This window comes from Plectropomus leopardus, chromosome 4 (genome assembly GCF_026936395.1).
Source record: "Plectropomus leopardus strain MGB_pleo_1.0 chromosome 4, ASM2693639v1, whole genome shotgun sequence".
NCBI classification, from domain to species: domain Eukaryota; kingdom Metazoa; phylum Chordata; class Actinopteri; order Perciformes; family Serranidae; genus Plectropomus; species Plectropomus leopardus.
This window is the reverse complement of record NC_142179.1, coordinates 38,656,010-38,681,339: the sequence shown is the minus strand read 5'-3', so window position 1 is coordinate 38,681,339 and position 25,330 is coordinate 38,656,010. Positions and strand designations below refer to the sequence as shown.

General features: G+C 40.5%; 1 protein-coding gene across 2 annotated transcripts in view; it reads right to left on the bottom strand.

The window, feature by feature from the left end:
- cacna1ba (calcium voltage-gated channel subunit alpha1 Ba) overlaps window positions 1-25,330 on the bottom strand; it is a 230,573-nt gene that overhangs the window by 106,954 nt on the left and 98,289 nt on the right. For both annotated transcript variants that reach the window (XM_088077242.1, XM_088077241.1), the window contains exon 6: window positions 19,961-20,064. In XM_088077242.1, the coding sequence (XP_087933368.1) occupies window positions 19,961-20,064 (104 nt within the window). The remainder of the gene's footprint in view (window positions 1-19,960; window positions 20,065-25,330) is intronic.

The following is a 25,330-nucleotide window of genomic DNA, read 5'->3' as shown; positions in this document are numbered from 1 at the left end:
TACACATATTTTTCTCCTCCAGAAACAGTCAGACAAATTCAAATATGCATCTATAGAAACACAACCAGATTTTCCAGAAGCTGCTTTACTACACTTCAGCTACATTGTCATCATCAAACCACAATGTTAAAACACAATACAGTACAGTGCATTGTCCCACCACATATTAGTGACATGCAAACCTGTGTGTGTGTGTGTGTGTGTGTGTGTGTGTGTGTGTGTGTGTGTGTGTCTACTATGTGCACAGTATATGTACTGTACTGTATACATGTGTGTATTTGTATGTACTATAGGCCCTATTTTAATTTCAAATATAACCATAAACGAAAAGCGCACAGGTCTTGGGCGCATGGACTGTTTGAGCACCTCAACACCCAGCGGCTATTTTGTTTTATGTATGTGCTGCAATGCAAAGTGCAAACGGTGAAGGTAAAGGTGGCAAAAAACATATGCAGAGAATTCATAAGAACAACAATCAAGTCTGTGGAGATGCCTCAAATGTCACATACAACATTCTTGGGAATTACTGTTGATGCAAGTTTGAGTTGGAGAGAACATACTGTTTGGGTTAGCAGAAAAATAGTATAATAAGGAAGATTAGTCATCTTGTTACAACAAACTGTCACCTTACTCTTTATGATGGTCTTATTTATCCCCATCTTTCATACTGCAACGTAGCTTGGGCAAGCGCTTTTCCTCTACTCTCCACAAGAACATTTTGTTCGGATTGGAACCCAGTCAGAGCCTTACCTCTTATATGCTCCTCTGTTGCAGACACTTCAGAGTCTTACCATTTATGGCATAAATATTTCTCAAATATTCCCGAGCATTCAAGACTTACTTTAAAGAAAATTCACAGGTCCATTCTCACCCAACTTGTCAGTCATCAAATCGTCATCCTCCTAAATTTTTCTTACTTCCAAATGTCAATTCTCAATGAGATTCACAGGTGCCAAATTAAAAGATTTCATAACTGCTGTTTTGTAACTGCTTTTCTCCAAGTATTTCTAATGTGTCCATGTTTATCTGTTTTACTCACGGTGATTATTCTTATCATTATTACACATTCTGTAATATGTTTGCCATCACTTTCATGTTGTCATTTCAATTTCTGAAACTTTTTTTTCTTGTACCACTGTGAAATTTGGCCATTTTTATTAGGTGGAGGCTTTAAATAAGCCCATTATTTATTATTCTTATTATTTTGCCTCTCCCTGCTTTGTATACTATGCTATTTTTGTCATTATGTGTATTTTTAAGTGCGCAAAAATTTAAACCTGAGTATAGATCAGAGGACAAGCTGATTAACAAATACTCTCATAGCCAGTAAAATCACTGGTCTCATGGCCCTGAGCAGCTAGCAATTCACAGTATGATGCATGCATACAACAGCTCAACAACTGAAAAAACAGCACCTTAAGGAAATAATCTTATTGTCTGGATGAAGCACAGTGGCACGATGTGAACACACAGCACCAGAAATCAGCAGCCAGAGACAGATGGTGTGGGCTGGTATTAACTGTTTTTGGGATTGTGGTGACCTGAGATGTCTAATTTCACAGTAGCTTGTCTAAAAATTTGCAATGCATGTTCCATTGTTTATAGGCATTTCTAGGAATGAAAGTGAAAATTGCAAAAATTGTTGTGATGTCACAGATTTGGAGCCTATTATCATGAACTTTCAGAATCTATTTGTGATGGTGGTGGTTTGAGGGGGGTTGCCCAAAAAGAAATCTGACGTAAGAAAACATCGGCAAAGGTCAGAATCTCTGTGTAAACTCATGCGTGTTAACAATAAATATCTTCTTAAGAATGGTAAGGACATTCTGCTGTTTTTGGCTACTAATTAAGAACAGAAAATTTGTCATTGCCTTGTTATATTTACCTTTAATAAAAGGTAAAATTGTGTGCCCTCTATGTCAGTTTGTCTCAGTGGTATCAAATACTGCAATGGATGTGAGTATTTTTTTCAAAGTACTATATCAAAGTTAGAGATACCAATATTGTGACAACACTAGAAGCTGAGAAGTTCAATCTAAAGATTAATGGGCAACAACCTGATCAGATCTCAGAGGTAAAAAAAAATCTTTGCACATTGGAATGGTGGGCAAATTTAAAAAAGCTAATTAAAAGCAAAAGCAATAACATGGAGCATCCAACCCTACATACTTACAAATAAAGACTGAACAAATAAAATTCCTACCACCTTAAAAAGATGTTACAGCTTACATGTGCATAAGTTTTCAGCATAGACGGTCGTGGGTTCAACTTTGAAGACAGCCGCATGGCATCCCAGCCTGCCCACACTGATGGGATAAAAGCTGAGAGAATGGCCCTGACCTCCCATGGGGGCATGCAGCCTCTCAACCCTACATGTAATTGCTCTCCTGCCTGTGCTGAAGCTCAGATCATGGCCTTTAAGCAATACATGGCCCCCACACGCCTCCGCCAGACACCATCAGTTACCTTCTACCTCCGCAGTAACTCTAAAGCCATCTGACAACTCCTGTGAAGAGAGCAGTAAACGGAGAGGACACGATGGCTACAGAGAGGGGGGTAGAAGCTACCTGCCCTCTAAAGCTTTGTCAAGTCTTTCTTGCCATATACAGTGTGGATGTATTTACATGAGTGAGAGTGACCAATTGAAAGGCAGCTTTATTCGTAGAGCATGTTCATACACCAGGGCAATTCAAAGTGCTTTACAGAGCAAATAGGACATACCACCATGCAGGTGTATGCCTCAGCGTGCCATTCAAGTTGCTCTTCCAGTTAACATTCATGTGAGTGAAAACATGGATGCTTCATTCTAGGACTAGGCGATATGGCTTAAAAATAATACTGCGATATTTTAAAGCTATATCACGATACATTACATACTGTATATCGCAATATTTTTAAATGTCCTTTAAACTAATGTTTTTTCCCCAAAGTATATTTATTGAGAAAAAATGTGGTACATGACAATGACAAACATACAATAGTGCACTTTTTTTCCTCGAGTAACAAAATGATAAAGAAATAAAAAAATAAAAAGAAATAAAAATACAACACCCAGACACACACCCTGGCTCAGTCGAAGTTTTGACATTCACATAAATATGACACTAATCAAAAATGAAAAAGAAAGAAAGAAGGCACTTAGTCTGGCAGGATCTGCAAGTCCTTAAAACAACTTGTGGAAAAACCTATCAGTAGATCCTCTCATTGTGTATTTAATTTTTTCATGTTTAAGGAAAGACATAGTATCTTTCAGCCACTGTGACACAGAGGGAGGGATAGGCGATTTCTATGGAAGAAGGAGGCAGCGTTTAGCTAGCAAGGGAGTAAAATTAACAGTTTCATTTTGAATAGCATTTAACTGCCCTGCTACAGCGGGAGTACCAAAGATGGTGATAAATGGACTAGGCTGAATAACAATTCCCAGTACGGAAGATATTGTATCAAAAAAATCAGACCAATAATTATGCAGGCGTGGGCAGAAGAAAAACTTGTGGCTCAAATGACACTGTGGGTTTGAACATCGGTCACATTTGTCCGCTATACTTGGGTAGATCTTAGACAACTTTGATTTATAAAAAATGTACCTTGTGTATTACCTTAAAATGAATAAGCCAAAGACGCACACAGGAAGACATAGTTCATGACCTTCCAACGACCTCCTCCCATCCGTCATCATCAAATTGGAGGACCATCTCCCCCTCCCAAGCAGCCCTAGTTTTTAAGGTGGAATGATTGCTAAAGTTCAAAATGTGGTAATACAACACTGAAACAGTCCCTCTACTTGGTGTTTGAAATTAAAGTAAATCTTCCCACTGTGGGGTAGAGAAAGGAAAGCAGAAAAACATTTTGAAACAAAGTGTCTAATTTGAAAATACCTAAAATGTTGATTTGCGGGCAGTCCATACAGTGATGTCAAATTAGTAAAACTATTAAAAAATACCATATGAATACTTATCAGAAAAAAACAGTGTATGCCTTTCTTGTGTCAACTGAAAAAGCAGAGTCCATGTGAGGGGGGTCAGGTGATTATTACACAATGGACTTAGAAGGGATGCACCAAGAAATTTGAAACTTTTCCTAAATTGAAACCAAATCTTTAAAGTATTGAGCACAACAGGATTTTTAACATACATTGAGACATTAACAGGAAGAGAAGAGTATATAAGAGCAGATAAAGAGGACAACTTAGAAACAGGCCAGGTCAGGAAACTCAGTCCAAAAATGGATTTTATGAATGTGTGTAGCCCAATAGTAGAAATGAACATTTAGAAAGGCAAGACCACCACTGAACTTACATCTTTGCACTACGGATTTGCGGACCCTTGGAGACCCTGCGCCCCAAATAAAACAACTAATCATTTTATCTAAAGAGCTGAAAAAATATTTGGGTAAAAATAAGGGGATTGATTGAAATATTGAAATATTGGTATTGAAGATGTATTAGTCTTTCCTGAGATTCCCACTCTGTCAGACCATTATTTAATAATTTTCAATTTTTTATTACTCGATTACACACCTTCTGCATTGACCTCATTACCATGACTCACAGTGACTGAGAACTCTTTTACTAATTTAAGTCATTCTCAAATTGATTGTCTTGATAGTACTACTGGCTCACTGCGATCAGCTCTCAACTCCGTTGCACCTTTGAAGAAGAAAATGCTGAAATAAAGAAAATTAGCTCCATGGTTTAACCCCCAGATCCACAAATTGAAACAAACATCGCAAAAATTTGAAAGAAATTGCCGTTCAGCCAACCTGGAAGAGTCCTATTTAGTCTGGCAGGACAGTCTCAAAATGTACAGAAAGGCCCTCCGCCATGCCAGAGCAAACTATTACTCATCATTAATTGAGGAAAATAAAAACAATCCCAGGTTTCTTTTCAGCACCGTAGCTAGGCTGACTCAGAGTCACAGCTCCATAGAGCCTTGTGTTCCTTTGGCCCTCAGCAGTGACGACTTTATGACTTTCTTTAATGATAAAATTATAACTATTCAAGATAAAATCCATCACCTCTTGCCCTTAACTGACTTGACCACGGACGCAGGTAGCTTAGATAAGGCATTATTTGGACAGTTTTTCTCCCATTGACCTTCACCAACTCTCTAATTTGATTTCCACATCTCAACTAGGCTACTTAAGGAAGTTTACCCTTAATAGACAATTCTTCATTAGATATAATCAATGCGTCTTTATGTTCCACAGTGCTTTAAAGTAGCTGTCATTAAACCTCTTCTAAAGAAGCCCACTCTCGATGCAGAGGTTTTAGCTAACTATAGACCGATATCTAATCTCCCCTTTATTTCTAAAATCCTTGAGAAAGTGGTTGCTCATCAAATTTGTGACTTTCTCAAAGATAGTAGTTTATTCGAGGACTTTCAGTCAGGCTTCAGAGTTCATCATAGTACAGAGGCAGCACTAGCAAAAATTAATAACGACTTATTGATTGCTTCTGATACAGGTCTGTCTCTGTCATAATCCTATTAGATATCAGCGCCGCATTTGACACCACTGACCATCAAATCTTACTGCACAGACTGGAACACTTAATTGGCCTTAAAGGAATGGCACTAAGCTGGTTTAAATCATACTTATCAGATTGTTCCCAGTTTGTTCACATCAATGATCAATCCTTTGTGCATACTAAGGTCTGCTTCGGAGTGCCACAAGGTTCTGTGCTCGGACCAATCCTTTTTACTTTATATATGCTTCCCCTAGGCAACATAATTAGAAATCACTCTGTAGATGTCCAATGTTATGCTGATGATATGCAACTGTATCTATCTGTGAAACCAGATGGAACTGATCAGTTATCTCGACTTCAAACATGTCTTAAGGACAAAAAAGCCTGGATGAGCCATAATTTCTTGATGTTAAATTCAGACAAAACTGAAGTTATTGTGCTTGGCCCCAAACACCTCAGAAACTCCTTTTCTAAGGATGTAATTTCTCTAGATGGCATTACCTCGGCCTCTAGCACAACTGTAAGGAACCTCCGAGTGTAATTCGATCAAGATCTATCTTTTGCCTCCCATATAAAACAAACTTCAGTGACTGCTTTCTTTCACTTACATAACATCGCAAAAATTAGACATATCCTGTCCCAAACAGATGCCCAAAATATTAGTACACGCATTTGTTACTTCTAGGCTGGATTCCTGTAACTCCCAATTATTCTGTTGCCCAAACAAATCTCTTTGGACTCTCCAACTGGTGCAGAACGCTGATGCTCGTGTTCTAATGGGAACCAAGAAAAGGGATCATATTTCTCCTGTTTTAGCTCCTTTGCACTGGCTCCCTGTAAAATCCAGGATTGAATTTAAAATCCTCCTCCTTACTTACAAAGCTCTAAATGGTCAGGCTCCATCCTAGCTGTCACAGCTCATAGTTCCTTACCAACCCTCAAGATCACTGCGCTCTGAAAATGCAGGGTTACTTGTGGTTCCCTGATCCTTCAGCTACCACGCTCCTCTTTTATGGAACCATCTTCCAGTTTCAGTCAGGGAGGCAGACACTGTTTCGACTTTTGAGGGTAGATTTACGACCTTCCTCTTTGATAAAGCTGATAATTAGGGCTGGCTCAGGTTGCCTGGACCAGCCCTTAGTTAGGCTGATATAGGTTAATCTGCCGGGAGACTTTCAATGACACTGAGCTCCTTTTTCCTTCTCTTGCTCCCTCAATCTGAAAATGCTCATGTGTGTTTACTGCATTACGCTAATTCCGTTGCCTCTCCGGCGCATTCCTGCTCCCTTGTTTCCTAGTTTTCCCAGATCCTGACTTCAGTCTTGGCTGCGCCTCATCGTGGTGATAGCTGTGCTGGTGCTGTGACCCTGACTTTGGTCATGCTCGTGCTGTGGCTGCATTGATAATGTACTCCTGGCTCGGCCCGATCTTGGTCTTGGTTTTGTCATTGCTGTGGTCCTTTCTGAAGCTACGCTTGTGTTTGTGCTTGACGCAACCTTCTACTGCAATTATTATGAGCCACACCTCCACTATCAATATAAGCATGGGACTCTTATCAACACCCTCAATATTATCAAAGAGTGCGTTTAGTAATTTTACACCTATCGTTATTGTAATATGACATGCATCTGTTTCCATTATTGCTGTGCATCTCTCCCCCTCTCTTCCCCTCTTTCTTTCTCTTTCCTTTTGGTCATAATTGTAATTCAATTGTTATTTACGACATCTATTGCACATCTGTCCGTCCTGGAAGAGGGGTCCCTCATCATCCTCTGCCACTCTTCCTGAGGTTTCTTCCATTTTTTTCCCCCATTACAGGGTTTTTTTTTTTCGGGTTTTCCTTAAGTGATGTGAGGGTCTAAGGGCAGAGGGATGTCATATGCTGTAAAGCCCTCTGAGGCAAACCGTGTTTTGTGATAATATTATTAAAAATAATAACATTATTATTTATTAATTTATAAATAACAGCATGCGTTCAGCAGTACTGGCAGAAATCAAATCTCCGCTTGGAGATCTAAACGCTTCTTAAATAATCCAGGAGAAGGATCAGAAGCACATTCTTGCTCAAGGTCTCTAAAAGCAGATGTTATTTCTGTCAAGCATTCTGTTTTTCATTAAAATAGGAGGAGAATGAAATTATCTGTTCTCTAAGAAAAGTTTTCAGGGACTCCCAGAGTAATGAATAAGATGTGCATTCATTTTGATTAAACAAGAGGAAGTCGTCATTAGATTTTGCGATAAATTTACAAAATGTTTATCTGCCAACAATAACAAGTTGAACCTCCAAAGAGGAGAAGTAGGTTTATGTTTCAGAAATCTGAATATGCAAATATAAAGGAGCATGGTCAGATATTAGAATACTTGAGTAATCACAGGAAAAAACATGTGTTAAGTCTATTATCTATGAAGAAACGATCTATCCTTGAATAAGATTGATGCACTGGCAAAAAGAAAGAGAACTTCTTTACTGAAGTACTACAAGATCTCCAAGAGTCAACCAAACCATTCTGGGTCATAAAATCAGAGAAAGATTTAGCCATAGCCAACAATGGATTAGAACAAAAGCTAGAGCGATCTAAATTGGCATCAAACACACAATTCAGATCACCTTCGAAAATGAACAAATGTGTATTATAATGAGGTATGGAACTAACTAATCTGTAAGAGAAGTAAACATCATCAAAGTTTGGCACATAGACATTAACATTAACACTTTTCTATTCATCAGTGTGATTGCAATTATATCTGCCAGTTAAGCAATTTCAAATAACTAAAAACCATAGATCTTTTCGTAGGATTGCTCATACCACGTATATTCCAACTAAGAAAGTGAATTGGCCAGCCTGTACTAAAAGTGCTGGAATTCAAATTAGCAGAGCACATTTAAGTATAGATGAAAAGGAATAAACAAAAAGACCATCAAAAATGAGCCAGGGCAGTCCGCCCCCCACAACCCACCCCCTGCATGTACACAAACACCCAAAATATTTAAAAAAAGAAGCACAGTCAAAACAAAGTCTCCATAACAGAGATAACCGTACAGTGGACAACTGGAAAAACAATTGTTGCCACCAACCATGACAACAACTCGAAGAAAAGCCTGAGCTAAGCTTTAGAAAATATACTCCCGCAGACTTGAATATAGGAAATGAAAATAGGCACATGTGATATCAAAATACCACAGACATACTGTAACTATGACGAACTGTCATATATTCCAGTGCTTAGCACATATTATCGTATATAAAATGAATGATTCACAAATTTCTGAAACATTGCAACTTAGTCAAACATAGCTTATTTAAACTAGAGATATATTATTAGTGCAACATCACCAACATCTATTTCAGAACACTTTGCATATAAGTAAAGGAAAATGCTGCTAGTAAACTATTAGGATTTGTACATCACTTACATAGAGCATCAGCCAGTGTTCATCTTCTTGACATAGGTCATGGCATCCTCTGTGGAATCAAAGTCCTTTACCACACCATTATGACTGATCCAAAGGCGGGCTAGGTAGAAAAGGCTATAACGAACCCCCTCCATGCCGTGCAGCAGCCTTCTCACCTCATTGAAGGTTGTCCACATTAGCAGTGTGATCGGGGAAGACAAAGATCCTCTCACTGCCAATAGAAATGAAAGCCTCTCTGGTGTGTTGTAAAAAAATGCTGTAGTAATGGAACCTTGCGATGGTGGGACGTGGTCGCTCACCTGGTCGGGGCTTGGGTTGGCTGGTTCTGTGTGCGCGGCCCAACAGCGACACCTTCTCCAGCTTCAACGCCTCCTTGAGCAGGGCAGCAACAGTGGTGGTGTCAGCGACCGTCTCCTCAGTGACACCCACAAGCCTTATGTGAATGTGATGTGAAATGGACTCAAGATTCTAGCACTTGTTTTCCAGCTTGGATACTTGAGCCACTAAACTTTCAAGTTTGGTGGTCAGTTCGACAACATCATCCGTGCAACCACAGTGATGCCACAATTTCCCCCACAGTACTTTTCAGCGTGGTTAGCTCGGCCTTTGCGACAGCACTGTCGTTTTCAAATTGGGCTTTTAGCGATTGAAGGTCAGCTCTAATTGCGGCAAAATCATCTCCCAATGTCACTCGGAGTTCAGTCTTGAAAATAGCTACAATCTCCTGTCTCAACAACGCTAGCACTTCTAGCTTCAGTGCTTCCATGTCAGCAGTGCTGCTCTCAGCTGAAGGGGTGGAGCTGCCCGTTGAACGTGGAGCACCTGAGCTCGGAGTCTTGGTTTGCACACCAGGCCTCGTCTGCTGGGTTGTCTTATGAGATCTTTTTGGATGATGGCGCAGTCAAATAATGGCAGTGCAATAGTAAAACATATTTAGATAACGTACTTAAAGAAATTCCAAAAAAGTACTGATGAATCACAGTATTTACAGAAGTCCGTGGGAGCTTAAAAGAAGCACGTCCTACACCACTGCTGCTCAACAGCACCCCTCTAAACTAACTACTAAAATAAAAAAAATATTGAATTAACTGCAGTTTAATAATGTTAGATAAAGTACAATAAAGTTAAAGTAGCTACTGTCAAATAATAAAGTTCAATACACCGCTGTTATAATAATATTTAATAAATAAGGATATAAGAAAGTTAAATAAAGTACTTTTATAATGGAATTTTAAAACGTATTGTTATAATTAAATCAAATTAGGACTTATGGTGCTTTTATTTTGAAGGGCTTGGCTCGTCTCAGTCTGGAATTGTCAATGTTTTTGCTGTGGGCTTGAAGCCTCTGGTCAACAGTTGGTTGTTAGTGTTAGAAGGCAGTTAAACAGACACCGCGGCGTCTTTAACCGTGAGGATGTACTCCCTGTGAGCTTGCAACAAGCTCTACAACTCACTCTAGTTCATGTATTACTGATATTTGCAAGTCGCACTGGTAGTCCATGGCCGCAAAATGTGAATAAATAGTCGCAATTCGAGCTCTGCAGATACACATGCCTCACCCGCTCACACTACCCCCACTACCACTCACTTGTGCATCCCTCAAATAAGTGCGACACCTGTGTCCCTCAGGGCAAAAAATAATTCCCAATAAAGACTGCCATAGAAATATTATGTATTAATGTATCATTACAATTTTTTTTAATGAATACTTTTATTAACTGCCATTCTCACCATACATAAAAAAAATCATTCTGTTTCAAAATTTTAACCTCTTAAATGCCAGTTTTTGTGATTAGACCTTGATTTTTATTTAAAACAAAGTATATAACAACAATTAAAATAATAATACAAAAAGTTTTTGTAATTAGACCTGAATTTGTGTGTACGTTTTACTGGCCTAATACCTTACTTTGCTGTAGAAAAAAAGCAAAAATACACATTTACTTTTCAAACAATAACATGCAGATTATTAACACACACACACACACACACAAACACAGACACACAAGCAAGCCCCATCCATAATAATAAAAATCATACTGCAATAGCAGTGTATTCAAAAATGTGTTTTAAATGGGAGTAAATGAGATAAAAATGCCATAAGTAAGACAGGTGTGACTATTTGATTTACACAGTGCATTAAAGACTTACATTTTTTTTTCCCTGAAATACCAAAATTCACCCCAAAATACACACCCTGAGAAAAATGTATGCCATATGCAGAACCACAACCAAAGTTATCCACAATAAACAGTCCAAAAGGTTAAAAAATAACCAGAGGAAGACAGAAGGGTTAAGTTCACTGTTAGCTGGACACAAACTACTAGCTCTCGAGATAATATATTAATAGTATCTGCAAATTGCAGTAGTGCTCCAAAATGTGGCTGGAATCCTGCAGAGGCCCTGCTCTGTCTGTCTTCCTGTGTGTGCGTATGAGTGAGGCAGAGAGCTGCAGGAGCAAGCGGGAGAACCAAAACATAAAAACGACACATTATATACTCGAGGATCATGATAAAGTCATCTTATACATTGCAAAAGGAACAAGTCACGATACATCAAGTATTTTCAATCGCCCACCCCTACTTCAGACACATCTTCCCCTGGCAGCATAGAACATCTCTACAATGCCACAATGGTCACTGTGGCCTTTGACTATAGACCACCATATTCCATGTCCATGTTCATTGTTGAGTCCAGGTGGACATTTGTACCAATTCTAAAGAAACTCCCTAAAGGCCATCTTCAGATATTGCGTTCACAAAAATGAGACGAATGTAAGGTCACGGTGACCTTGACCTTTAAACACCAAATTCCAATCAGCACATCATTGAGTCCAAGTAAATGTGTCAAATTTGAAGAAATTCCCTCAAGAGGTTCATGAGATTTCACGTTCATGAGAACTGGCCACAACCTGAAATCATAATGCCTCCTGGCTCTGCTATTGCTGGCACAGAGGCATAATAAAATATAAAGCATGATAAAAGATAAAGATTTACAATAAAAGAGTAAAGGAAAGTGAATGGGCATTGTAGAGGAACTATATTCCACAGAAAAACTGACCTTTCACCTCAACATCATCATAGAGTGCAATTAATAATTTCACAACTACCGTTATTGTAATATGACATGCATCTGTTTCTATTATTGCTGTGCCTCTCTCCCCCTCTTTCCCCCTCTCTATTTCTCTTTCCTTTTTGCCATGATTGTATTTCATTTGTTATTTACGACATCTATTGCTCGTCTGTCCATCCTGGAAGAGGGATCCCTCATCATCCTCTACCGCTCTTCCTGAGGTTTCTTCCTCTTTTTTTTCCCCGTTACAGGGGTTCTTTTTGGGGAGTTTTTCCTTGGGTGATGTGAGGGTCTAAGGGCAGAGGGATGTCGTACACTGTAAAGCCCTCTGAGGCAAACCATGTTTTGTGATAATGGGCTCTATAAATAAAATTGACTTGACTTGACTTGACTTAAGGACGACAGGAGGGACACATGCACAATGCTGGAGTAAATGGACAGATTAAAAGGCCTGTTTCACACAGCATGCATCAGCAGTGCGTGACAGCAGTCTCGCCAAAACTGTAGTGTGTTTCATGCATGTGATTTTCACACAAGCAGCGTTGTTGCAACATCCCTGCCTGCTGCTATGAGTGCTGCATTTCCACATTCATTAGTGCAAATTCCACTCATTTATGAAGTTGTGCAGCTCCTGTATTTCCGACAACATGGTCCTGCAAATGTTTCACAATATAATGCTTTGTATCATTAACTATTGGGATTCTGTCCACAGAAGCGCTGTCAGAGGGCTTTTGTTTTGAAAGGGAGGCAGGGAAGTTGGAGTAAAACAGACGTCTTTGTATTTCCTCATCTCTGTGACAGAGAGAGACTTTTAAACTGTGGTAAAAAGTGGTATAGAGTGAATATAATCATAAAAACATAATTTTCATTGTCTTTTTCTGATGACAACCACATGGGGCACACGTAAAAAATGTTTGTGGCTTGTTTTGATTCATTAGGGCCCAAGCACTGAACCATGCGAGGACCCTATAGAAATAGTTGAAACTGTTTCCAAATTTCACTGAAATGGATGATTGCGTCACTCAGAGTCCTGCAAGTAGCCTCAACTTGCATGGCGGTTGCGAGGGCCTATTCATTGGTGCTTGCAGCTTTAATTATTATCATTACTTTTCTTTAGGCACTTTGATCACAATTTTGGGGTCTTCGCCATGCTCAAAAACTCATGGAACTTTGCAGACTTATCAAAAGTGTCAAAGATTGATATCTGATATGGGTTTCAGGCATGGGCAGAGCAAATTTGCTCAACAGCGCCCCCAAAGGTTTTCAAAGTAAAGTCCCCCACATATAGCTTTTACGTACAGACATGAAATTTGGCAGGCAAATGTATCATGTCTAGCTGTACAAAAAAGCCTCTTGGGCCCATACCCTAAATCCAGAAGTCGTCCTTTTTGAATTGAATGTGCAATTTTGGCAAATTTTCGGCCATTTACAGGCATCATAACTTTTCCATCTTCCCCTAAAGATTTCATCCGATTGACTTCAAATTTAAGAAATCCTCTAAGAAGGCCTGGAACATCAAAAGTTATTAAATTCATGAGTTTTTGTCTCACTGCGTTTCTAGGCAAACCATTTCCATGTCTCGCCATGAACCAGGAAGCAAACAGGAAGTAGTTTATAACTCTGAGTGACATGAACTGTGTCCCGAATCAGGGTCTGCACTCTTTGGAGGCTGCATTCGAAGGCCGTCACAACGTTGCGCAAATTCAAAGGCTCCTTCAAATGCAGCCTACAAATGCGGCCTTCTTTCCCTCTTTTTGAAGGATACATCGCTAGTATCCTTCACGGTCTTCCATTTCCCCAGATTCCTTGCGTGCCCACAATCCTCAAAAAATAATTGTCATGGTGGCACAGAGCAGAGATTAAGTGTTGATTTCACTTTTAATGTGGGTTTTTACTAATTTGAAAATCAAATGCCAGATATGTTAAACTTAGAGGGATATTAAAAACTGTAAAAAAAAATAAAATAATTCTTCAATTCTTCAATACGTGACGTTAGTTATGCTAATATGTAGCCACCTAGCATACTAGCTACGGAAATGTAGAGCCAGCTCGGCGCTGTCGCCCCACTGTGCTGCAGAGGAGTGCTCCCCCTGCTGAGCGAGGCTCTGCTGTCCGGAGATAAATCTGATAGAGGCGCTTCTCCTCCTCCTCCAGCAAAATATAAATAAAAAAAATAAAAGCAACAGTTTTGGCTCCAATATTTCTTTCTTTTGTTTGTTTTAGTACCCCCTCAATTTTTATTTCAATTCAATTCAATTTGCTTTATTGGCATGAATGTTTGTAAAACAATGTTGCCAAAGTCTCAGATACAATTAAATGATGATATAAATAAATACAAGAAAAAAAATCGAATCAAATAATGATACTCAAATCAATAGCAAACCATTGGATAAAAAATGCACATGCACCAACATACCTCGCTGCTTCTATGACACAGATACTGTTTTCCCCCATTAGATACTGTATTTTTGTCTGGTCAGTGAGAGCATCACAATCTTGGCATTTACATTTAATTTGTGTGGTTTGTTCTAATGTCATCACATGTGCTGCAGTGTAGCAGGAAATGTGTCTCTGTCTCCACCTCTCTCCGTGGACAGAGCTGACACAGCCTGTCTTCACGAGGCAGCCAGGTCTGCCTCTGTCTGCCGCTCTCTATAGCCAAGTTGCGACCACTGAGTCTGTACATAGCCAATGTCTTTCTCAGTTTCTGATCAGTCACGCTGCTCAGATAGCCTGCCACCATAGCTATAATGTGGTTGGGCCAGATTGCGTGAGGGCTGTCCTGAGGCCTGGTGCTGTTAGAGGAGGTGAGCCTCAGCACCAGCTGGCTGAGGAGAATCTTCTATGTCCTCCTCTTGGCAGTGAAGAGCTTTGTAGTGGTAGGAGTTGGGGTTGCTTGCTTTAGATGTTTGTAGCATTTGATGGCTCTTTTTTGAATCTTAATTAAAAGGGGAAATTGTCCTAGTTCAGCCCTGCAGCCATTGTTGGGTGTGTTCCTGTGGACTTTGAGTATGCTCTTACAGAACGCAGTGTGTAGAGTTTCAATTGGGTGTTTGTCCCATTTTTCAAAGTCCTGGTTTACAAGAGTACCTCATACTTTACTATCATACAGTATTATTAGTTTAATTATGGATTGGAATATTTTGAGCCAGATTCCGATGGGTATATTAATGTTTGAAGACTTTTTTATAGCATTGAAGGCCCTTCACCCTTTGTCTCTGAGATCATTCAGTGCTGTTATTTGTCCATCTGTAAGGTTGTTTTGTGTAGTTCAGTTTTCTGGGCTCTTTTACATGAGGGTTTGTTACTGTCTTTTTAATGTAGTGTAATAGAAGAGGTCTAGCTCTGTAATGCTATAATCTACTGCGCTTTGCCAAGAGGAGAGCTGTGTGTGTAATGACCAAAAGAGTCCCCTCAAAGCCGACCGTTAACTATGAACAGACCCAGCGCTTGACATAGCTGCGATAGTTGGTGTCAACTTTTGTTGACAGTTATGTCAAAGTTGTTCCTGTAGGGATGTGAAGGCAGGGGGATGCTGATCTGGTCAGTTATATGTTTTTCTCCCTATCAGTTAATAGAATCTAATCCTACAGCAGTCCTGGCATTAAGGTCCCCACAGATCAGTATGTTTCTATGGGCCTGGTAGTGACTGATCTCGTCTTCGAGAAAAGAGAAACAATTTTTATTATAATAAGGGGATTCTGACGGGGGGATATATGCTGCACACATGAAGATGTCTCTATCAGTGGCAGCTGGCAACTTCTAGCCAAATTGAAAATTTGCTGTTTTGGATGAATTGTATCAAGTGTACAAGGTTTGCCTTGAACCAAATCAGCATTCCTCCTGAATCGCTGCCCTGGGTTACTCCCTTCAGTTTGGTGGACAGGAGCACTGTCTCTCTGTAGCCCACGGGACAACCAGTGGAAGTGTCTCCTCTACTCCAAGGCTCTTGCAAAACAAACATATCTGCATCTCCTAACTCTCTGGTGAAGTCTGGGGTCCTGCTTTTAAGGCCAAAGGCAGAGGACCTCAGACCCTGAATATTCCAACATGAAACTATAAATGAGTTAGATTCCATTTACGTTAAGAATTCAAAAAATCACATTCAGTATTAAAATGAGATATACCTCCAAGAATTTGATTAAGACCATGTTGATCATATGAGGTTTCAATCCACTAATATGAAATAGTTTTAACACTTTTACACAACACGCAATTATTTTTTACTGTACAAAAGCAAAAAAAAAACAATGAGTTCCTATGAGTTCTCTATTGTGATACCTGACCCCACCAGGTGAGAGCAGAGCAGGCTGAGCATCTGCTGGATGTCTCTCAGTTCATTGTGTGGGGGTGTGTGGGTGGTCTCAGGGGCAGGGGTGGTGGTGATGGTTGGGCCTGCAGGTCTCTCCACTGCCTGAGCTCGTGGGCGAGGGTGTAGCTCCTGTCGCCGGGGTTTGGTTGGAGTGTCTCTGCCCTGGCTTGAGGAGGATCATAGCTGCCCTGGTGGGATCTTGGTGGGGCATGATGTGGAGGAAGTTGAGGATGATCTGGTCTCCAATGGGGTTGTCTGGATGAGGTTTCAGTGGGATGCCTTATTGGTCTGAGGGGGCTGTGGGTTAAGCTGCTCCTTCTGCGGGGTGTGGACTGGTCTCTATTGAGAGCAATGTCTTTCAGTGTCTGGGCAAAGATGGGGACTGTGTTTTTAGATAGGTGGACGTGGTTGTAGAGACAGCTGATATCTAGGGTGGTGTGGTGGGCCAGGTGGATGTTGGGTCTCAGGACACAGTCTCTGGACATACTACTGTCGATCCTGTGGATGGTGTCGGGGTGGAAGTCTTTCCTTGGGAGCAGGGTTGACATGACCACTCTGCTGTTGGGGAAGGTGGTGAAGGCTTTCTCTGTCACTCTCCAGAATGACTCCGACACTCTCTCCTGCTGGCTCCTCAGGTCGTTGATGCCTGTGTGGATGATTGTGTGGCTTGGGGTTCCCAGACGCTCCTCTGACAGCAGGCTTCTGTGAGGAAGGTCAGACTGCTTACATCTCTACTCTTGTATACATCAGAAAAGAGTGTTTTAGCTTTTTCCTTCAGCATTTTCTGCTTGTCATTTTTCAAATCTTGTGGGTAGACAAGAGGAATAGTCTCTGTACAGGCTCTGGTTGAAGCCATGGGGCTCTGCTGCTCTGCTGCTTCTATTGTTGCAACTCCTTAGCAACTGTTGCTAGGGCCAGGTTTGTTTTTAGCTAGCTTGCAGTTTCAACACTAAGCTAGCTTGATTCTGCTTAATATTTAGGCTAGCAGTTATTGTTGGAGAATGTATAACTCCTTTTGTAGGATATATTGTCTCTCTGACGCTCTGACTCACTTAAAGCTTTGGCTGTGGTCCTCTTCTCAGCTTAGTATTATTTCACCAGCAGGACAGTGGAGTTAGCTGTCAGTTGGCCGTTAGCATTTCTACTGAGCCTCTCAGTAGAACAGTGTCTGTTGAGCAGTTTTTATACCAGTTTTGCAGTTTTCTTGCTTCCAGGAAGGAAATTCTTCTGAATAACTATTTCCTCTTCTTTCTTCTTTCAACTTTGTCAGGAAACTTGAAGTTTATCTCATTTTAAGACTGAAAAGTGTATATCTTCAGCTCTCTGGTGAGCCTTGACAGCAGACATCAATTGTGACGTGGGGAAAGGACGGGAACATCTGGTGAAGCAACCAGGAAATGCTAGACTAGACCATCCCATTTAACAACTGTTGATGTGGCCCTCTGAGGTGCCTCACATCAAGAATTTTGTGTTCACAAGCAATTTACAAGAAAAATAAAAACAAAGGTATGCTATAGATACAAGAGGATTTTGATCACGTTTAAAGAGTTTTGATCTACTATAAATGTTTCTTACCCAAATGGAAGAATCACATTCCTTCCATGATCTAGTTTGAATGTTACTCTGTAGGTCAGCTCTTGCACATGGGTGGAGGATGGGAAAAACACCCACAGACTGCTGGTGCTTAAGACAGATGATAATAATTGCAAAGCAATATTACAAGAGGCAATAAAAGCACAGCCTTTTCCCATGATGCTCCATAAGTGATGATGGCATACTCACAACAGAGCGTCAGCTGCTTGTGTTGCTTTATAAATGAGGAAGTGTATCGCACAGAATGAAACTGACAGGCTCTGCATACCACACTATTCTGCTCAGGATGTGGCAGACTTGTATAATCATGTGAATTTATGTTTTAATAAAACCTTTTGAATATTGCATCGGAGCTGCCACGGAGGTGGAGTTGCCTGAATCTGTAGATGCAAGAGAAATGCACACTGTGGAGGAAGGGGAAATCTTGAAGTGCAGGATGTTTTAATGCAAGTTATAGTGTTGTTTTTTTTTATTTTTATAAGTGACATGTCTGACATAGTGATGATCTGATAGAATCACCTCTGGTCACCAATCAACTTGACTAAATGTCACAGCTGACTGACATGACTTACTTCCTAAAAAGGTGGTAAAATCAATTCAATTCAAGGTCCTGCATAGGTATCATTTTAAGGGCTCTAAGCTACCTTATTTCTGGGAACTAATAATACATGATAGGTGTGGCTTGTCACCAGCCAATCATACTCATACGTTCTGTTGTTTAGGTTTAAAAAAAAAAGGTGGAGAAGAAACTAGATAGATGGATGCAGTTGCCAGTTTGTGTGATTGGGCGTAACCTAAATGTAGATGGCCATCCCAATTCTGAATTCTGGCCCTTACAAGGACTAAACCAAGCAAGCAAGACCTGGAATGTACTTTTGAAAACAGTGAATGGGAATCAATATGTGAGAACGCACTCTGCTTCTCATGGAACTGCCATAAGCTTCTGCACACCAACATTATCTACAGAACCTATTTGACACCACAAACACTCCATGACATAAAGTAATCCATTCCAGATCTTTGGCCTAAATGCTAAACAGAGACAGGCAACCATATTCACATGTTCTGGAACTGCAATAAATTAATACATTGTTGGGATTCAAAATTCTTAAAGAGATTATTGGTTTTGAGATCCCCTGTTCACCTCAACTGGCCTTACCAGGCAACATATCTGACATCCCTCTTACCAAATGAAACAAGGTGTGGTTTGTCAAACTAGTTATGACTGCTGGTAATAAATGTATTGCTCTGTCATAGAAAAGTGCAGACCCCCACAGTCCCCGTCTCCATGTGACTTAAAGAAATGTCCTCATACAAAGCACATACACAGCATCTTGAGGTGAACTCGTTTGTACACACCCCATTCCCAAGAAAGCCGCTTTACGCCGTGGGAGTAGGAGCAGTTGTCAGTCACTCCAAGAGCCCCAGGTTGCAAGGAAATGGCGTGGAACATCACATCACGAGTTATGGGAGTGGATGGTGAGTTATTACTAATTAGCTTCTGTACTGATATAATGCGTGTGATTCTGTAATTACCGCGGAAACTCCTTGGCCTCACCACTCCAGCTGATCCACCAGTGCTGCGCCATGCCGGACTCAAACCACAACTGCAGCTGAGCCGTTCCGCAACGCACATGCAAGCAGAGGAAATACAGGGTTACCTTACAGCTGGCAGCTAAGGATAATGCACGCTGCCACACCAGCATGTGGTTTTGGACTACTTATCCCTTATCTCAATTAACGATGTGAATAAATGAGTTTACAAATAATGTACATTTGAACGCAGGCATACACAAAATCCTTGTGAGCAATATACATATGACATACATGTACATGCACACAGACTACTGCCTGTAGCAACACACCCACACCATCACAGCCTCTTGCTATAGTTTCCTACTGTGCTCTACAGCTTCACTGTGATACGCAGCAAGATAAATACATGAAATATCAATATAAAGGTTTCTTATTTTACTTTATATTGAGCAAAGGCAACCATCGCGTGACCAAACAGGTCTGGTTAAGAGTCAGGTAAATCTTGCTTAAATGTAAAGAACATCTCTTTAAATGCTTTGCTCAGTTCTTCCTGTCAGTCTGTACTCACCCTGACAGCACACCTAGCACCAGGTTGAGCATGAAGAAGGATCCGATGATGATGAGGGGGATGAAGTACAGCCAGTTCCACGTGTTCCCTGAGGCATCGTTGGCCTAAACACACAAATACATGGAGACAAAGAACAGAATTAGAAGGATAACAAAATCAGTGTTAATGGCCAAAATGCTAAGTACACAGACATGGAGTTATTTTACTTTTTTTGTGCTCTCGATGTGCAACACAGAAATAGACATTCAGTGGAAACAAGGACAAAGCAGATAAAAAGTGAACATAAACATTTGATAGCTATAAATATTTGACTACGATGCACATACACCGTGGACATACATGCACACACCATGGACATACATGCACGCACACACACACACACACACACACACACACACACACACACACACACATACACACACACAGTATAAATCCTGAAGATGGTCGCTGCACTGCTTAGTTTCTCAGTTACTCAAACAGGATGAAGTAGTGCATTTGTTGGGGACTATTTTCATTGGTGAATTAATACACCATTACATGCTATGAGATTTGGGACATCAAGCTTTGGACTATACAAATGAATATTACCAGACATAAAAATCACACTGATGTAAAATATCCTTTATGACCTTTGTTATAAGACGGAACTTGATGAACTTAGAAGGCTTAGTTTATGCTCCAAACCTTGACATGATCAATATTTTCAAAGTTGAGCAAGCACCTTACAATATCAAGAATCATAACACAATAGCACCACAAACTATGTCTTTATCACCATTATATGTGAGATAGTGCAAGCTGGGAAACTTTTCAAAAGGTTAGAAGAAAATGGACAAAAATATCCTTATGATCAAGGCATTTATAAGGTAGACGAAGGTAGAAGGTAGACGGTAGAAGGTAGAAGGTAGATTTATTCGTCATTTTTTAAACAAAGTTTAAAAAACAAAATTACATTTGTCTTTGATCCTGCTACATCTTATTCAATTTATCAATTCCTGCAGTGCATTTTTAAATTTGCATCAGTCTTGTGTCCTTATGGCTCCCAACAAGGTCTGCCCATCCAGTGCAACAGCTTGATCTGGGATGTTAAGGGTTAACCATGTCTATGTGAAGATGTGCGCAGAGCAGTCTCTGATTTCCTGTTTCTAAATGAGCCTCAATCACATCTCATCCACTTAATTCTCCTGCGATCAGACATTAATCAGAACAAGGTTTGGTAGAGGAACAGCTCTCAGTCCAAGTCAGGTCAGCCTCACCCTGATGCTGGCTCTCCTCCCTCTCTTGATCTGGAGCTTTCAGTTTCATTTCTCCCCTCTGGTCTGACTAGCCGCTCGGTGTATGCTGTTTGTTGGTATCCTTTTGCAGTTTGTTGCATTAAGTCCAAACCCCACACAACTTTTTCCGATGTCAATAAGTGCTTCTCTATCCTAGAAAAGTCGTGCTTCAGCAGAAGGGGCCATGGTGTCGAAAAAGGTGGAAAAATATAGCAAAATATAGCAAAAAAAGTAGCAAGGATTTGAGGAGCTACCAGCTGATGCACCTAGATGCACTGCTGTCATCATAGCAACATAAGACTGTGAAGTTATGTTTACTGTAAATATAAAGGACTGATTACCTTCATATACCTATACATTCATAGCAAATTATAAACCCATTCGATCTCTCTGCCATATATGAAACATTACATGGACGGATTACATGGATGGCATATATAATTAAATACATTTTGATACTATGGCTGAAAAAGACACCCAGACATTATACCGATAATTGATTCCAAACCATGGGCATTAATGTTCTGCATGCAGTCTAGACTTCAGTCTTTCAGATGTTTGTCTGCAGGGATTAGCTCCCATTTAGCCACAAGAGTGTTATGACATTGATGTTGGAACACCAACAAGCCGTCACGTGTTGCTGCTTTGCAATGGACCTCCATGTTTACATATTATGTTTTAGGTATCCCTCTTCATCAGCTCTTTATGATCCGGGAGGGCGCAACCGTGATGTCAGCAAATGCACATGGAGCTGCATGTGGTTATGTTTAGACTTCCTCATTCGATTCCTGCATGAATGTCTGGGGTTTGATGGACCCCCAAACCCTAAGAGCACCCTCATGCTCCTTATATTAAGGTGTTATCCGCAGCAATCTCAAGTTCCGCCGTCCATCTGTGAGTCAGGCTGACGCAGCAGGTGCCCTCCATTCATTCGGCAGCGTATAATAACACTACGACCAGTTCTTCCAGTTCTGATCTCGTCCAGGGGCGTATCGTGCACACAGGAGGGTGCCTTTTGGCGTTCAATCTAGATGCCAAAAGCACTGTCTATGAGTTCCAAATAAGAACAGGCTGGATGCTGGGGTGGGGGTGATGTCAGAGCTCTATGTAGGTATATCATATCTGCCTTACCAAATTTGGAAAACCATTTTTTATGGAGCTGACTTTGTTCATGGGGCCACTTACATGCTGAAACGAGACAACGAAAACAACAAACACAAACTGTTGACATCATGTTGGAAGAACACTGTCGTCTGAAAAGTTAGTACATTATAGCAATATGATTTCCCCTAATTTGAGGATAATTAAGCCAAACAAGACAGAAGTATGTAGACAGAGCCCATGTTGTTTCGTCCATAAACTGTAGAACACATGGATGATGGATGTAAGTGATACTTTGAAATGTGTGTTGCCGTTAGTGTGGAGGAGAGATGTGATTGTTTGTGAGTGTGGTTAAAGCAGTAATGACTGCAGCTGCAGTCACAATCTGAGGCTCATGTTCTCCATTGTGACTCCACCCTGCCCTTCTACCGTATTTATGTTTGCATAACTCAGCAGGTACTCTCATTCTGGTTATTATTTTGGGAGGTTCATCTGATCGCTGGGAATTGTCTGGTGATTCACAAATTTATTGAAAGCCATTGTGATGCCTTGCCATGATTCAGAGGTGTTTGTTAATTTCTTATTTTACATCCATAGATGTGCTTATTGTTTAGGCATCGTTTATTGAACTACGCAGCACTATAATTGTTCCCTCCACACAATAGAGGTATTGTGCAGTTTAATTAGAGGGTAAAATGCTTCCATACATACATACAACATGCAGGACTGAGTACACATTACTGGAGGATAATTATGATGAGTCAGTGAAGGAAAAATCCATAAAAAGTGACACCATATTTAAAAATTTTAAAATGTGACCCTTTGTTTTTCAAGTTGACTGCAATTTTAGTTGAAATGGAGTGTAGTGGATGCGGGGACGGGGGTGTGGGGAGGGGGGTCATATTGACCCAAACTTCTTGTATCCAAGATAACAGGATTATGATCTGTAGAGGGGAGGCTATAACTGTACAACCCAGAATGGGTTATCACAACTAGTAATGTCTCTCCTGTCTGCAACTACCATTCTTATTCATCATTCATTATATAGAAAACTACTACATGTTCCTAAGAGGATTACTCCTAATGTCATGGGTCACTACACTAATGCCATATGTCAATCCACCTCTGTAGATTAAAACAAAGGAAAAAAAAAATCCAAATTTACAGATTGTCAGGGTAAGAAGGCTATGTTTTGTTGGTAGACAGGTTGTTTTACTTCTGTTTTGTCACTTCTTTTCAGCCACTGAAGGGGAAAACCACCTAAATAAAGATAAAATATGTTATTTCCATGGCTGAGAAAAGTTCAGTCAATATTTGTGAACATGAGCTACTCTCTCTCAAAGCCAGAAACTGCCAAATAATAAATAATAAAAATAATAACCAAATAATTGTTTTCCCATTGTAAGTAAAGCAAAGCTATGTACATGGCTCTGCAGCAGAGGAATATGTGTGTGTGGGGGGGTGGGTTGGTGGATGGGGAGGGTTCCTATCAATGTCACAGACAGGCTGGAGAACAGGTAAACAGTGGTCAGCAGCACAAACAGAGGTCGGTGAAAACTATCTACTTGCAATTGGTTTTGGTTAAATAAGAGTCACTCCTCCTCCAGTCAAGAGGGGGGTAGTAATGCACCTGATCTTTTTTACTAAGTTCAGTTACACCAAGAACAGCTAAGCTAGCATAAGAAGAAGTGGTGACGGTGAATCCATACAAGAAGCTGCTGTGTTATACAGGTGGAATCATCTGTCATCATGTAGCTGTGAGCTGGAAGTGGCTGCACAGGGCGTGGTATATTAGTGCATTAAGCTGGTGGCAAGGTGAGGCTGCCTTAGAGATCGGCTAACAGAATGGTGGAGAGAGCATACAAGGCAATAGAAAAGCCATTAATAGCCCTATTCTGCCCCTAAAAGTGTTAGCCCGAGGATAGCTATCAGTTCAACAGCAATGCCACACCTAAACTGCCTGAGAGAGCAGACACATGAGCACTAACTCATACAGACACAATTAGCCAGCCTAATGTTTCCTGCAGAAATAAGACTGCTCACCTGACACATGTAATATGATGATGACGATGTTTTTTTAATTCATTTTTAAGAAGTAGAGTATTGACAGAAGTGGAGATTTCCTCCACTCAGTCTAGCTGTAAGCACACTGAGGAGAGTTGGGGAGACAAGGTTGGAGCAGTGACAAACTGCAGCGTGTGCTCTGCACTGCATCTTGTTATTGCTGTCCTCCAGCCACCGTGTAAACATCCTGCACCGTCTGATAGCATCTGAAAGTCTGCCTGCTGTTTCCAGGTGAGTGGATACTGTGTCACTGTGGGGGAATCATGCAAGTTATCCTAACTAGCCCTGAAAAGAAATAGTGGAGATTTTCCGAGGGCCCTCTCAAGCCTTACAAAAGGTGCAAAATGGTTCTGTCCACCGTTGCACTAGGATTCATTTTTGAGGGGCTCTGTCCACCAAAGTGTTTTTTTTCCAGATAAAAACACCAGGCACTCTTCAGTAAATGGAAACGGTATCGATGCATCTGGTTGCTATGATACAGAATATCCATGGAAGTAAACATGTCGGCACACAGTAGAGTAATGAAGCTGCAGAAGGGGAGGATGGACCCACCGGTGTTTGTGGGTTTATGAAAGGAAACATTATATATGTATCTATACAGTATATTAAAATATTTCTCCTAAATTGTTGTTGTTCTTTAGCACTTGTTCATGTCAGATTTAAGGGTTTGTATTCGCAGTAGGCTGTTTGTCCTTCTTCCACTGTGACTGGATGGCTGAAATTACACTGACGAGTTCAGCTTTTTTACGGTTTAAGGTTTAAGGTTTAAGGTTGAACATTTGTAAACTTTAAGCGCTTTGAAAAAAATAAAAGCCCAACTGTCAGCACTTGTGAACCTTGTCGTACTGCTGGCATTTGTAGCACGGCATTTGTAGCGCAGCATAAATACACAGTGCTCCCATTGCAAAAAAAACAAAAAACACTGGCTTCA